We start from the raw sequence: 16,773 nt of genomic DNA, 5'->3' as shown, positions 1-16,773 counted from the left end.
GGAAGAGGATTAAGGCCACATGTGCATTTCTTTTTTAGATTTGATTAAACAAAATATATATATATACTTATATAATAGTTAGGAAAAAAGTAAGTCAGAATTAAATCATGATTCTTTAAATAAGTCAAAATCTGAGAAACTGAGGAATTTTGAGAAAAGTCAGAATTATTTGCAAAAGATTAGGATTAGGAGCAAAATGTCAGAAATATGAGATAAAAGTCAAATTATCAGTAAAACAAATCATTAATAACAACAAAGAGAGACACTTTCAGTTGGCCACAAGCATTTTTTCACCTGTATCCCTTCCTCTTCCGTATATCTGGCCATTTTGGCATCTGCATTACTGGCTGTAATATTTTCGTTTTGTGACGGGATTATTGGTGCATGCAGCCATGATGGAGAAGAAGTCTCCTTTCAGCTTGTCCATCCTCTGGAGGACGCTTATTTGTCATTGATCCGATCTCTTTGGCCGCTAACCAGTCATGCACTGGAGTTTAATTGTGGACTCAATCAGATTACAGATTGTTGGTTGGTCCGATATCAGAGCTTTGAATTAAGCAGATCAATCATCCAACAGTCTAATTGTTCCAGCCAGATGGAAGGCGTGGATTGTTCGTCCAGTTAGTTATCTCTAAGACAGAATTCTGGCTACTGCCCGTTGGACTTCACATTTGCATTTCAACCTGCTGAATCACCACTGGCTACCGCCACACTTTTATTTTTTGTTTTGTGCCATCACTTAGCCAAAAACAACATTTCTGCTCTATCTCCCACTAACACGCCAAAGCTGCTTTTAGTTTTTTTAGCTAATGACATGTGGGGGGTGCTAGTGATATATCCGACCGGCCCACTTCAGCACCGGCCCATCGGGATTCGTCACGAACGCCCCGATGGCCAGTCCGCCACTGGATCTTCACCAAGGCTAAAAATAGAGATGTCCCGATCCGATCACGTGATCGGGGATCGGAGACGATCACGTGATTTTCAAAAGATCGGAATCGGGAGAAAAAAATCGGGGATCGGGATTTTTTTTAAAACTCTTTTTAAATGTTGTATTCAATGTTACAAAACAAACATGACCATATTCAAGTCTTAAAGTCATCCTGAGGCCTTAGTTTTGGTTTCAAATGACACAACATCATGTATGTGTTGCTTCTTTGGGGCTTGTTTTCATAGACCTGGTTGCTTATTTCTCTCAAATCTGGCAACAGAGTGGGCGCAGTGTCTAATTGTAGCAGTAAGCTAACGAGTACTGATAAGCTTTATTTTGTTTTGATCCAATGCTGCACAACTGAACTGATCCAATGCTGCTGTGAAAGAAAGAAGCTATATCCATGTTGGATAGAATATCACATTTCAATAAAAAAATAACCTTAAGGGACAACTTGAATGCTTTTTTTCTTTTTTTTCTCTTAATGCATTGCATAAAGATCGGATCGGGAAAAATCGGTATCTGCAAATTGTCAAAATCAAATGATCGGAATCGGATCGGGAGCAAAAAAAGGTGATCGGGAAATCCCTAGCTAAAAACACTACTTTTTTTTACGTATCTGCTTACCCAGAAGTCTTAACTTGTTTTAGCACCTACCGTATTTACCATGTATTTTTTTATGCATGTTTTTTTTAAATATGTTATTCCATTGTGTTTATGTATTGTGTTCCTTTCTGTTGTCTTCTTATTAAGTGTTAATGTTGATGTACAGCACTTTGAATTGCTTCTGTGTCTGAAAATGTTCGATATATAAATAAACGTACCTTACCTCACTATGGCAGCCATTGCTTCCAGATTGCAGTACAAAGACATCCTTATCATAATTTAAACCGGAGTTGTTCCTTAGCTCTAAGAAATCCAATAACAATATGAGGAAAATACAGAGCTGTCACTAATGCTTGCCGGTGTGATGGGATGATAGACAGTGAAGTCAGGAGAGTGACTGCAGTCTGGAGGAACAGGCAGTTGTTTCCCGAGGAGAAAGGAAGGCAATTTGTGTGCAGGATTCTGTGACACATAATGTTAGACACATTCTTTGCACACCTATTCTTATCTTTGTGCAAAGTGAACTCCTGCATGCTGAGCAATTTCACTGAAGGAACATTTTGACAAACGGAGCCTTCATCTGGAAATGCATGCACCAGAAACTCCTGCAATCCCCCACGAGTCATTCTGAAACGTACAGCTGTGCATATTCACTCTTTTGAGTTTGTGCAGTTGTTCAATCTCAGAGAGGAAGCCAATCTTGATGGAATCTACATTTAAAATCAAGATGGTATCACTGCTGTGTGGTCTTGATTGCTCCAAGGGAGGAACTATGATCTCATCAGTGTAAACATTCTCCATCCAATCTCTGGCTTGGAAACTATTTAACTGAAATATGCACAGGCTTTGCTGTAGACTCATCAGATACACGTAGAAACTGATTGAGAGACAGAATAAAGGTTATTATTCAACCCACTCAAAGGGGCCCTATGCTTTTGGGGTTTTTCCTTTCCTGTAGTGTGTTTTTGTTCATGTTAATGGTCTGCAAAGGCTAAAATCCCAAAGTTCCCTCCAGGGGAAGTTGGGGGAAGAGCAGACTGGGCTCTGGTTTCAGACAGAGGGTGAAAAGAGGTGCTGCAGCACAGGCAGTATCAACATTAGAACATAGAGAGATGTCACAGTAAAGGTACAAAATACAATTATGAACCTGAATATGATCATTAATTGGCCCCTTTAACATTAAAAGTCCTAATTTAAATGCATCCTGTGGACAGTGTCATTAAGCGCCAATAAGTGTTTGTTTGACGCAGTGTTGTAGTCAAGTCACCAATTCACGAGTCACCACTCTCCGTGTCCGAGTCCAAGTCATCGTGCGCGAGAATTCACGAGTCCAAGTCCGAGTAGCGTCAATCAGTGCGCGAGTCCCGAAAATCGGCACTCGAGTCCACACACACACACACACACACACACACACACACACACACACACACACACACACACACACACACACACACACACACACACACACACATTTCCCAGCTGCAGCTCCGCCGATTTCCCGATTTCTCCTCCCTGAGACGGTGGGACGTGGTGAGGCAGTGAGTCAAACTCCCAGCCAGGCTGTGTGTGTGTGTGTGTGTGTGTGTGTGTGTGTGTGTGTGTGTGTGTGTGTGTGTGTGTGTGTGTGTGTGTGTGTGTGTGTGTGTGTGTGTGTGTGTGTGTGTGTGTGTGTGTGTGTGTGTGTGTGTGTGTGTGTGTGTGTGTGTGTGTGTGTGTGTGTGTGTGTGTGTGTGTGTGTGTGTGTGTGTGTGTGTGTGTGTGTGTGTGTGTGTGTGTGTGTGTGTGTGTGTGTGTGTGTGTGTGTGTGTGTGTGTGTGTGGGGTCCGCGAACGTAACGGCTCCAGGGATTGGTCTATTTGGACCAATGGGTCCATTTGGGTATGGGCACGTACCCAGGAATCAAACAATGGAAAAAGAGAAATGTCCAACGAGGCGTTCTGGGGCAGCATAGACAGGTCTTCTCTGTGTTAGAGTTTTACTCCCTACAGGGGGTACTTTGAGGGTTTGTGACTCTGCAGACCGTTCACATGCATACAAACCTTCATAACACTATATTACTATATATACTAATATATAATTACTATAATAACCAGAAAAGCATGACATTTAAGAAAACATTTGTTTGGCACAGACCCTCTTCACACCAAACATCACACCATGATCATTTTGATATCATATCAAAGGTAAATAGGAATATTGATGCGAGAATAAAATAACCGATATCTTCATGGCAGTGTCAATCAAACCAGTATTTTTTCCCACACATTTTTTTTAATCTTTAATACTTTTTTTTGTACGCATGCTGCTCAGATAGCATTAAGCTGTCTTTGGCTCTTTTCCGTTGTAACAATGTAAATGTCCCCTCTGTGGGACTAATCGTTCTGATTCTGATTCTGATCATGCCGCCCTATCAGAGTTGAAAAGGAGGGAAAGAAGCAGCATGTGTACCTTTCTAAACATACATATTTCTGTCACTGTTTGTGTGTGTGACTCTCTGAATGGCCTCCAGGAGAGACTCTCTGAGATGTGGTGTGTTAGCCCTCACTAGGAAGGCTTCCCCCCCGGAGAGCTCCGCTGATGAGACCAGAGGGGATTATGAGGATGGACGAGGACCGGAGGAGGAGAGGATGAAGGAGTCTCTCTCTGGATCCCACACACACTTGTTTCTCCGTCTTGGACTGGTGGCTCTGTGTGGGGGATCAGGGGAAGAGAGATGATGATTATGGAAATGAGTAAGCTCTCTTTCTGAAAGATTAAACAGGCCACTGATTGCTTTTACATAACCTTCAGTCACTGAGACACAGGCTGCTCTGTCCCTCTCTACTGCTTCAGTTTACAACACACACACACACACACACACACACACACACACACACACACACACACACACACACACACACACACACACACACACACATACACACTCACATATTTAGCGTTAACATCCCACATTTTTTATCAGGATTATTCATCGTCTTTGGGAAATATTTGAATCCACTCTAATACTAAAATGCTTTCACATCCATTTTCCATCAAACTAAGACTTGTTCAAAATCACAGTGCAGTTTGTAGAAGCAACACATCAATACATTTGGACGAATGGACGTCTCAGAAAATAAAAGATAGACTGAAATGATATCCAAAAACATCCCATATTACTTTATTATGACATTGCTTCCCTTAGATATTTCTCAGTCCATTTACAGCCTTTTTCCCCATTTTCAGAATTATTAAACTCCACACAATGGTCATTGTTTCATTTCCCTGCATGCTGCACCATGTGGAGATGCATTTTTTTCAAAAATAATTCTGCCTTGAAAACAAAATCCATCCTCAATCATTTTGGGACGCATTTAAATCCTCCCATGGCACAGCTTTGAGCATCAACCCATATTTTGACACATAATAGTCCAGCTGGTGGCTTCAGACACGGCTAAGCTTTCATCTCAACTAATTGCCAACAACTTTCCAGTTTATTTTCGGAAATAGCATGAAAACCCTTCCTGTTTTTCGTGTTTCCCCGGGACGTGCAGCAGGTGCAACACGCTGAGATTTATCCGGACCACAGTCGCTGCTGTGTTGAAGTTTCCCACCTGAGGGCATGCCAGACAGAGTTAGCAGAAAACCTCATTATCAGCAAACAGGTGCCTTTCAACTCCAACACATCACTCAGACAAACAGAATTTCCTTTGAACGTGGACTTTGTCGTCTAATGATTCAGTTTTTGAAGTAAGTGTTGCTTTATGGGCATCTCTGTCTGTTGCTGCCTCTAATATCAACTGTACGATTCATTTGGAACATTTGAAGTAACCGAATCCACCAGACTATTGATAAATACAGTCATTGTATCTTGCAGAACTTGGGAGTTGCTGATCTAGTTTTCTCTTTATCTGTTCGTTTCTTTGTGTTTCTATTCCCCAAAAGTGACACAATTTTCAGCAAAACTTATATTTGCTTTCTTTTATAAAGAAAGACCCACTTCAAATAGCAATTTCCTGCTAAGTGTACCCTAGTACTTGCAGTTGTCTGCCAGTTTTAATTTGACTATAATCTATACATGTTTTGTCAAATATGTGTGAATGTCATTTCTTTCCAATTTTAGTCTAATTTTGCCGCTCTTTTTTCCTCACAAAGATGTTTCTCTAGGCAATTGGCTTTTATCCGACAGCCGGGTACCAAGTGTTCACACAGCGAGATGCAACAGACTTTTCTCAGTTAATTCATTCATCATTATAAACTCACTTAATGTTGTTGCTACTCATGTACAATTAGCATTAGCACAGCCGCTTGAGAAGTTAAAACGACAGGAAGTGGAATGACATTTATTTAGATCAGTACAATCATGGCCATTTCTACTGATCATAATTCCATTGTTGAGGTCTACTAGAATAGATTTAAATTGTCCAATTTTCCAAAATCACATTGGTTTCTCATACAGCGTCTCTGTATAGTATGTGTATTCACTCTCTGTCCTAAACGGCTTGTTGGAGCTCCTGCCCCCCCCCCTGTGAGCCCAGTGTGCTCTGATTGGTCGAGACGTTGCAAGGCTCGCTGCTCAGTGATCTGGCTTACTGGTGTGGTTTCCGGGTTGGCGATACAGCGAAACTCATCCTGAGCACACACACACACTCACAGCCGAAGTAAAAACAATAAGTGTGGCTTGATATTGAGTAACCCCTAGATTCCACTGTGTCCGTCTGTGGCGCGTTACGACTGCGTTACGACTGCGTTACGACTGCGTTACGGCTGCGTTACGGCTGCGTTACGGCTGCGTTACTTACGGCTGCGTTACGTCTGCGTTACGGCTGCGTTACGGCTGCGCCGAGGCGTCCGCAGAGATTACGGCCACTCTAGTTAATGGGTGCTATTCCACCAGAAGCCGAGTTGTGGCTCAGAAGCGTCCCAGAAGCGCCTCGCCGCTAGGCTCGTTAGTTGAAAAGGTACGCTAAAGGTCCTGGTGTGTGAGGAGCTCCGTGGATTGGTCCATTTTGGTTCCCGGAAGAAACAAATGGACAAAAGAGAAATGTCCAACGAGGCGTTCTGGGGCAGCATAGACAGGTCTTTTCTGTGTTAGAGTTTTACTCGCTACAGGGTGTACTTTGAGGGTTTGTGACTCTGCAGACCGTTTACAAGCAGAAAAACCTTCATAACACACGAGGGGACGGGTGATAACCAGATAAGCATGACATGGGACCTTTAAAATACCTTTTATATAACTCTAGCTTCTTAGTTGTTTTAGTTTGTGTCAGCTGTTTTGTTGGACAGGTTTAAATTAACTGATGCAAGGTTTCTGTTGAAGCTTCGTTGGCTAAATTGATTCTTAAAACTTGCTTGAGTTTAGTAATGAACTGCATATAAGAAAGTAAGGACAACAAAAATACCATTTTATCAATTGAAATGTTTTGAATATAAATCACAATGAGCCTTCTTTGACTTGTTTGTGTTATCACAAAACATTTTAACGTTATTTTGATGGTGTAACACAATATTCAGAATTTTCTTGGATTGAGTCAGACTCCCTCATCATACCATCTGTTAAATGCCGGCTGGATTAAGGTGCCTCCTGAAAGATCGGTCTTACTGCCAAACTGATTAACGGATCCACAAACGAAGAAGCTAACCCTCCAAATCAGGGATTGGCAGTCTCTTTAAATAACTTTCCATTTGACTAACTAACTTACTGACTGGTGTGTGTGTGTGTGTGTGTGTGTGTGTGTGTGTGTGTGTGTGTGTGTGTGTGTGTGTGTGTGTGTGTGTGTGTGTGTGTGTGTGTGTGTGTGTGTGTGTGTGTGTGTGTGTGTGTGTGTGTGTGTGTGTGTGTGTGTGTGTGTGTGTGTGTGTGTGTGTGTGTGTGTGTGTGTGTGTGTGTGTGTGTGTGTGTAGTTCATTTAAGGACATCCAGCTGATGGAAAAACACATTTAACCAACTCACAGCTAACTGGCAGACTGTATGAATAACTACATTACTGCATGGCTGGTTAATTAACTTCCTGTCTGTCTGTTTGCAGCGCCGCCAAGGACATCCATCCAGCTTGTACACAAACTATTTCATGCATACACACACACACACACACACACACACACACACACACACACACACACACACACACACACACACACACACACACACACACACACACACACACACACACACACACACACACACACACACACACACACTCTCTTTCTCCTCAGAGATTGGGAAGAATATTTCCCTGTTTACTCAAGTGCCACTTCATGATTAAAAACTAATCAGCCTTCAGCAGCCTGGGATCCCCCTACACTGACACAGAATGAACTGTAATTATCTGAACAGGGGGGTGAGGAGGGGGAGGCAGAGCGACATGGACGGAGAGAGGAGAAGGAGGAAAGTTAAATGACGAGATGAGAGGATGACGAGTCAGGTGGAAAATGGAAAATGAACATAGATAGGTGATGGTGTCGGTACAGAAAGATCATAATAATAAGGCATTCAGCTGCTATTAGATACAAGTGCTAAAACCCGGAAACTACTTAGCATTTTACCACGTCTGATTCCCTCGTCTCAAAACAAAATGAGTTTTGATTAGTGGTTAAAAGCCTGAAATATGATCTATTGTTAACACAAGCTGAAGAGATTGTAATGTTTTGTTTTACGACATAAAATCCGACGCAACTTCTATGCGTCGTAAAAAATAGGGGTTGCTAACTAATGTCTAAATTAGCCGTGTTAGCTAATAGCTTTTTACTTCTGGTGATTGCATTTGCACTTCAAAAAACACAAAGTGGCGTAGTTAGAAACCTGAAATATGATCTATGGTTAACACAAGCTGAAGACATTTTCACGTTTAGTTTTACGACATGAAATACTTCATAAATATCCCACTTGTGAATGTTCAAAACTTCTATACGTCTTAAAAACAGGGGTCGCTAACTAATGTCTAAATTAGACATTTGTTTACCTCGGGTGATTGAATTTGCACTTCAAAAAAACAAATAGTGGCTTTGAGATGTGGAGATTAAATAAACGTGTTTCATAAAGTATGAAGTATCATAATCACGTGTTGAGCTTATGAAATCCTATTGCTCTTTCTCAAGGGAGCTTCTAGAAAGATACCAGGATACGTTACCCTGGTACCACTCAATTAGGACTGCATTATTTGGAAAAAAGTAATAGTTTTTTTAGGGAATGACAAGTTCTGTAACTTTCTTTTTGTAAATTAAGTCTGTAGACTACTGTTTGAAGGGCGGGACTTCCCAATACTTCATTGTGATATGTTCACATAGTTATACTTACTAAATACTTTACTAAATAAGAAGGAACTGTATTTATCCCCGTGGAGGGTCATGGTGAAAAACAGGATTCACTCAAGGTCAAAAATTAAGATGAAATGGAATAAAAATGTAAATAATAATACACACATTAAAACATTAAGTGATAAGTGACTGTTGAAACAAGATATCACGGTAAAAAGTTGATAATTTGAATGAACATATATATATATATATATATATATATATATTCGGATTGTTAAATATATTTACAATAGTGGACAGGTTAAAGACTTAAATATTTCTATTTTGCATATATTTAGATTTTCCTGTAGTCCATATGTCAAGACTTCTATACTTGTGGTCGTCTCTTACGTTAATGTAACATTAGCCCGGGTGATTAGGCAGATTTCTGTTTCCTACAAATCGTGACTCAGCATAAACCGAACACATTTTATTCAGATATTTCTGTGTTTTTCGGGCCTCTGACTGAAACTCAATTCGTCTTGGAGGGCTCATCTAAAAAGTTTGAATGTGGAATAAAAAACTTTAAATTACTTTTGCATTTTTTCCAACTCTGCCTTTTCTCTCAATCTGCTGAATCATGCTTTCTCCTCTTTCTTCCCACAATGCTCAAGTGCACACGGGCTGCTGCATGGAAACGAGGGACACAACACACAGCCAGCGTTCAGCTACAACTCAAAATGGCTATTATTCCTCCAAGGGAGAAGTGATTTGTTATACAGACGTTGTATTACTTTTGTATTAAACTTGACAAATGTACAATCAAGCAAGTGCGATTCATTGATCGGGATTAGGTACATGTATTTGCAGATTTGAAAGGGGGTGACTTTAGGGTTTTTGCCGACATGTACTTAGAACCTTTATCCAAAGCTTCAGCTTCATTGTTTGAAATCACATGAACATTAAAGGGGACCTATCATGCAAAATGCAATTTTTGATGTCTTTTATATATGTGTCCCCGGTGTGTCGGGGAACTCACGCAGCGTCAGAAAATAAACGGGCCTATCAGAAACGTTGCTATCAGAAACAATGCCCGACTGTTTTGGACGTAATATGGTCGGTGTTTACATTAGCATCGCTAACACTCAGAGCTAACCTGTACTGGAGAGCATGTGTGTGAAGAAGCAGGAAGTAAAAAGGAACTCACCTTGTGGTATAACCGGCAAGAGAGAAAGCCTTTGAGCTCCATACTGTTTCAGAGAGAATCCTTGATAATCCATGATATGTTCTGATAGCAACGTTTCTGATCGGGCCGTGGGTCCACATTTCAGATATGACGTCATATGAGACGCAAATCTGGATCAGCTCCGTTGTTCCCCGTTTTTTTTAGAGATTTGGGTACGGAGGAAAAGAGAGGGTTTTATTTGCTGACGCTGCGTGAGTACCCCGACACAACAGGGACACATCTTTATGTATAAAAGACATCAAAAAGTGCATTTTGCATGATAGGTCCCCTTTAACGTTGCATAACCAGGTTCAAAAGTTCACCTCCTCTCTGCTTTCTTATCCTTATCTTCTAAAACACCTTCCTTTACATCCTCTCCTCTCTCTATGTCCTTCCTCTGTCTCACCTCTAGCTGACACACACACAATAGTTTCCTCCTTTTTTTCTGAATGGTCCGTTCGATTTCCTTCCGTCTCCTTTTCTTTCTCCCGCTGGGACACAGACGGAAAGGTTCAGTCAGGTGCAAAAGTTCACCTCTCCTCCCTCTCTCCTCCCTCTCTCCTCCCTCCTCCCCACTGGGACCCCGGGTAGCAGAAGGCATAAATGTTTACTTATTTTTCAACCTTCGCTCTTGAACTTTCTTCCTCTTTTTTTAGGTCTCCTCTTCTTTCCATCTCACATACTATGCTAATTATTGCGCAGTATTATGTATACGTCGTCCTCTATTTCCAGTCCTTTGGTCAGCTGTGGGAAAGCTCACCTCCTTATGTATGTCTTTAAATTGCACGTATTACTTCATTCTGGATTTCTTCTGATCACCTCCTATAGTATGCTGCTATTTGACAGTGACAGTCATCTTTGGGTAAACTGAAACACTAACTCAGACACTACAGATACATCCTATACATTACCTCCTTCTATGTTAACAAGTTACCTTCTTTTGAGTGGAAATGTATTTGACTTTGCAGCTTTAAATACATTCTGCTTCCTCCCCTCTTTTTCTCTGTCTGGTCTCAGCTCTTGAGGGTCATTTCACTGCAGATTTTGAGTCTTGCTTGCACAAAAGATTATTCAAATACCCCCATTGTAGGCTGAATAAAACCATATTCCTCTCCCACACTCACATTCCTACAATACCAAGCAGTCATTGAGGCTGAAAACTAATTATCTAATCATTTAAGTAATTTCCCCCCTGAATATTTAGCCTTTGATTGATTTTCTTTGGGTCACAAAAATGCAAACTTTATCCAATCTTTGGCGGATTATGCTGAGCATGTTTTTTGCAAACTATCAATCGAGGAAATAATCAGATGACTTGATAATGATTATAGTTATTAGTTGCAACCCCAATTCAATGCTGATTTCCAAGCGGATCTGAATGTTATGTAATACAATCAGCGTCAGAAATGCTCAGAAATGCTCAGTGTGCATTTCCTCCCCACTTTACAGTAATACATTATGAGTTATATCACTGCAACACGGTTTAAAGTATAATTTGTCTGCACCACTTCTCTCCCTGCTCACACTGAGTTGTTCCGGTCTCTCTTTGTATTTCACGTCTTTGTTCTAAGTGCAGCCTGACCTTCTCAGTGTGTGTGTGTGTGTGTGTGTGTGTGTGTGTGTGTGTGTGTGTGTGTGTGTGTGTGTGTGTGTGTGTGTGTGTGTGTGTGTGTGTGTGTGTGTGTGTGTGTGTGTGTGTGTGTGTGTGTGTGTGTGTGTGTGTGTGTGTGTGTGTGTGTGTGTGTGTGTGTGGGTCTCTCCTTGTGGGGACCTATATCTGTTTATACAGTCACGTGTGAGGACTCGCCTCACTTATGGGGACATAATGGAGGGGAATCATTCATTTTAGGGTGAAGACTTGGTTAGGGTTAGGCAAGTGTTGGTTATGTTTAAGGTTAGGATAAGTCTCCAGGAAATGCATGTAAGTCAATGTAATGTCCCCTGTAGTGTGTGTGTGTGTGTGTGTGTGTGTGTGTGTGTGTGTGTGTGTGTGTGTGTGTGTGTGTGTGTGTGTGTGTGTGTGTGTGTGTGTGTGTGTGTGTGTGTGTGTGTGTGTGTGTGTGTGTGTGTGTGTGTGTGTGTGTGTACAGAGTTGTCATTTAAGCACAGGTACCACTAGTTACTGTATGTGGATTTAAAACTTAGTTTTCTTAATACTTACAAAACTAAAAATGTCATTTCCATCGATCTCAGCTTCACTGTGTGTTGATTTAAGTTCAGCATAAACAGGGTAAAAAGTTAATATCGTAATGAGTTGATATTCTAAAGTTTTCTAAGTGGCAGGCAGTGAATACATGTCAATGTTTCATAATAAGTCAAAGTACCCAAAGTGTTTGCTCGTTTCAACGTAAATCTCAAAGATGCCATGTGTTTAGTTGAATCTGGGACAACAGGTGAGAGGCTGCGTTCCCATACGTTTCGTTGCACACATCGACTATGTCTTCTGTCTTCCTTAAAAGACCCACAATGCTTCAGCTCATGAGCATCTGTCAGTATATCTCTTTGTAAGATATTTGTAAGCAAGAAAATAAAGTCTACTCCCACACACGACTCAATATCATTTTATAAAAAGAGCATTTATTTCAAAGTTTTTTTTTCGCTTCGGAGATTGAAGCACATAGTAAAGCAACATTACAATGTTCTGAAAATATAAGTGTGATGCTGTAACATTTTTTTTAAATCTTATCTTTCTTAACATGTTTTTTGTTGTAATACTGGAATATTCTGCATGTATACTAAAATAAGAACTTTTAAAATTGTACAAATCGGTACCATAAAACTTGACAGAGAATAAGAAGGAGGCGTTCTCTCACTGCAACAAACACAGATTGCTAGTCTCCTCTTGAGCGGGGAGAAAGAGCGAAGACACGCCAAATAATGAAACAAAATGAAGGAACAAAAGAAATGAAAGAGGTTGTTCGCACACACGTCAAGTTCATCTTTAACTTTCGGAAGTATTTTTGTTATCGCTGTAGAAAAACCAACATTTTTAAACAACCATAAAAAACATCGAACTTGCAAAGAGTTAAACATGAACTTGTTCCCGTGTAGCTGCAGCCAAAGAAAGAACGGTTATTGTCATAAAAATAATGATAATAATAACAATAATAATAATAATAAAAAACAACATTAATAATAATCATAATATAATAACATTAAAAAAGAGATTGAACCTGCACGATTAAAAAGGATGTTCTGGTTTCATCTGGAAACGCACTTTGGGTTTTTTCCAGGCTGCACGCTTGATGTTTGATTAGCAACACGTGTTGATACAACAGCTGTTGCCGCCAACATAGCTGGTGTTGGAGGAAAAAACACAACGGTACATTTACTCCGTCTACATCGGGGGTGTCCAAACTTTCTTCAACGAAGGCTACATACAGAAAAATATCACTAGAGGTGAGGTATACTGCCTCATAAGTTAAGTTAGCTAAATGAATGAAAAGTAGGTAAATTATGCTGAATACTTGAATCTACTTAAAATGAACTGCCGACATCACAGCTCTCCAGAGGGTTTCATTTATTGTGTTAGCAGGTTATTCCTTACTCAGATTTCTTATAATACGAGGAAATAGCAAGGGTTTATTTCAAGTTTGTTATGTATATAAGTTATTGGGCTTTTTCCGTATCAACTTAGATTTGTTAAAACGTGTTTTCCACTTGAATTTACTGAATGTATTTGAACATTGGGCTCATGAACACTACTGTGTAATATATGTTACCTTATAGATAGATATATTGGTACCACTTTACAATAAGACTACCCTTTATAAAGGATTCATAAAGAGTTTATAATTAGGTTATGAATTAGGTTGTAAACATTTTAGTAATCATTAAGAACCATTTATAAACAAGTTCTAACATGGTTTCCATAGATCAACACAGGCTCACTATTTGGCAAGATGACTAAGCCTTATATTGACTACTTAGCGAGAATCAACTCAGTGAACAACAGATACCAGGGATGCTGGCTGATGAAGGAGACAAAGTAAGCTAAGGAGCCAATAGCAGCACAGATAAATGTGGGCTCACTATTTGGCTCCCTGTTTATCTCATGTCTTGGAAAAGCCTATTCATGATTTATAAAGTGTTCACAAACTAATTAATAAATGAATTACAAACTATTCGTAAACCCTTTATAAGGGTAGTCTTATTGTAAAGTGGTACCGATATATTTAATACGTACAATACAAGAAAAGCTCAAATGTCAGTTTTAGGCCATACTCCATTATACTTTTTGAATTTGCTGACGACCGATTCAAAAATGTCCCGCGGACCACATTTGGCCCCCGGGCCGTAGTTTGGACACCCCTGCTCTACATGTACCGTGCCGACAGAAACCCCCACATCCTGTTTCAAGAGTGCAGGAGAAGTGATATATCACATGTCTGCACACCGCTCTGTACATACCTAACATGGAGAATAGTTTGCTTTCTGGATATACTTTTCAAAAACAAAAAGGAGAACGGAGAGAATGCACTGCGTTGCAAGAGTGTCCGTTAAGATTAAGGCGATTTTTAGAGCTCACAGGTTTTTACTGATTGATCATCATTGGTGGACTCTGAATGAGGAAGTGATCGTTCATTGGTGGACTCTGTGTTTTGGAAGTGATTGTTGATGGTAGGGAAAGGGGGGGACACAATCGGTGGCGTGGAGAAGGGCAGCTTTTTCTTTTCACATCTTCTCTGCAGTGAAGAATGAAAAACATGGAGTCATCCACAAATCAAATCCATGTTGAGTCTTTTTGGGAGTATAAAAAAAAGGAGTTGGTACTGTAGCATGTTCACAGACACTCAGACAGTCCTCGTGAGTTCATTTGTCTGCGTGTCGCTACTGAAGCTAGCGGTCTCTATTGTTACTCTTGTTCTGTTTACCCCTGGAGTTGTTGTTTATTTATTATAAGGCCACCATACTGTGAAGATGCTGCGAGCGCCTTCAGAGTATCAACAACCCAGAGTCTGTCACGCTATATAAACCACAGTACCTGCTGAATCTGCACACACAACAACAAATTGGAAAAGCATTTTGTTTCACCCCCACCGACACATAAACACTTCTCTTCCATAACATCAGGCAGCTGCTGGATCCCATGCTAACTTTTTCCTTTCATTCGCTTTGCTTCCTTGAAATACACCCCATTCAGAAACTCGTCAAGGTCAAATCTCTCTGGGGATCCATCGAGGACCTGCGTCAATCCAGTCCAGAAAAGTGTTGAACCTCTAAGAAACTAAACAGCTAGCTAAAAGCAGCTCACTTTGATCACACAGGAACATTTATTCCCCCAACAATTTACTTTCCAACGGACGAACTGGTGACATAACAAATCTCCCAGCCCTGCAACGCTCGAGTCTGTAGAAAGAGAAAGGGGAAAGAGACATACTGGAGACATTTGGGGGAAAAGTGGTAGCGTAGTCCAAGCGTTCTTCACGTGTTCATTAACAAATCGTCTTGGAGGACCATGGAAAGGAACGTCCGTTGACACATTGTACTGATCAGGTTGGTAACAAGTGGGTACTGGGGAGTGTTACAGTCAGTTAACAAATCCTCATGGAATCAATAAATCAGAAGGGGGCGTCCACTCAGTAAGACCACTGTTAAGAGTCTTCTTCATCCTCATCGTCCATGAAGCAGTCTTTGGTCCCGTACAAATCCGCCAGCTTCTTAAATCTCGGCCCCCAACTCTGCAAGTAGTCATAATCCAAGTCGGATTCGGTCGTGACGGACTCGAGGGAACTCAACGACCCCGCCAAAGATCCTCTGCCCTCGTATCCGTAGATCTGAATGGAGTCGTAGGGCGGTGCCGTGGCGTCGCTGTCGGCCTCCGCGATCCTCGATTTGATGAAGTCGTCAACGTCCACGCTGTGTCCAGTATGGCCGCCGCCGGGCCTCAGGGGGAACTGGAGCTCTGGTTTGATGTCCTTTCTTGGCAGGAAACCGTTGGCACCGTCTGGGTTCTGGGCGAATACAAAGAGAGAAGCAGTCAGATAAACCCGCACGATACTTTGTCAAAGCAAGTTTTGAAACTGATCTTTAAAGTAAAAAGTTCACTGCAAACATCCTTAGTAGAGATGGCAAAAGTACACACGTCCTGTACTCAAGTAGAAGTACAGATACTCGTGTTTACAAATACTCTGGTGAAAGCAGAAGTACTGACTAAACTTCTTTACTCAAGTCAAAGTAAAGAGGCTTTGAAATGTACTTCAGTAAAAAGTACCCATAACTAGCAGCTGTTTTAAAGAGTACCTGACCTCCCTTTATATTAATAGAACAATAATGTCATTGTTAGCTAATGAATGTTTCCATGGTGACCAACGGCAACATGACAACGTTTTCATTGGTCTCTCTTCTTTAGAGAAGACCAGGAAATGATGGATACACGGATCGTGTTCAAATCAATAGGCACGCAATGACTCTAAATAATAATGATCACGCCACCAAACACACATTCAAACTAAAGGAACCAGCCTGTTTGGGAAATGAGAGAAGTAGAAAGTACAGGTATTTGAGTTCAACATGTAAGAAGTAGAAAGTACAGGTATCTGTGTTCAAAATGTAAGAAGTAGAAAGTACAGGTATTTGGGTTCAAAATGTAAGAAGTAGAAAGTACAGGTATTTGTGTTCAACATGTAAGAAGTAGAAAGTACAGGTATTTGGGTTCAAAATGTAAGAAGTAGAAAGTACAGGTATTTGGGTTCAAAATGTAAGAAGTAGAAAGTACAGGTATTTGGGTTCAACATGTAAGAAGTAGAAAGTACAGGTATTTGTGTTCAACATGTGAGAAGTAGAAAGTACAGGT

At 40.7% G+C, this 16,773-nt stretch overlaps 1 protein-coding gene across 1 annotated transcript in view; it reads right to left on the bottom strand.

Annotated features, from left to right (window-relative positions):
* Window positions 1–12,534: 12,534 nt before the first annotated feature.
* Window positions 12,535–16,773, bottom strand: part of cdh11 (cadherin 11, type 2, OB-cadherin (osteoblast)) — a 122,108-nt gene continuing 117,869 nt past the window's right edge. The window contains exon 14 of the mRNA XM_079689983.1: window positions 12,535–15,977. Coding sequence (XP_079546109.1) covers window positions 15,572–15,977 — 406 coding nt within the window. The 3' untranslated portion in view covers window positions 12,535–15,571. The remainder of the gene's footprint in view (window positions 15,978–16,773) is intronic.

Source organism: Notothenia rossii, assembly GCF_949606895.1.
Source record: "Notothenia rossii genome assembly, chromosome: 6".
Taxonomy (NCBI): Eukaryota; Metazoa; Chordata; class Actinopteri; order Perciformes; family Nototheniidae; genus Notothenia; species Notothenia rossii.
The sequence above is the reverse complement of the archived record's forward strand: the minus strand, read 5'-3'. Positions and strand labels throughout refer to the sequence as shown.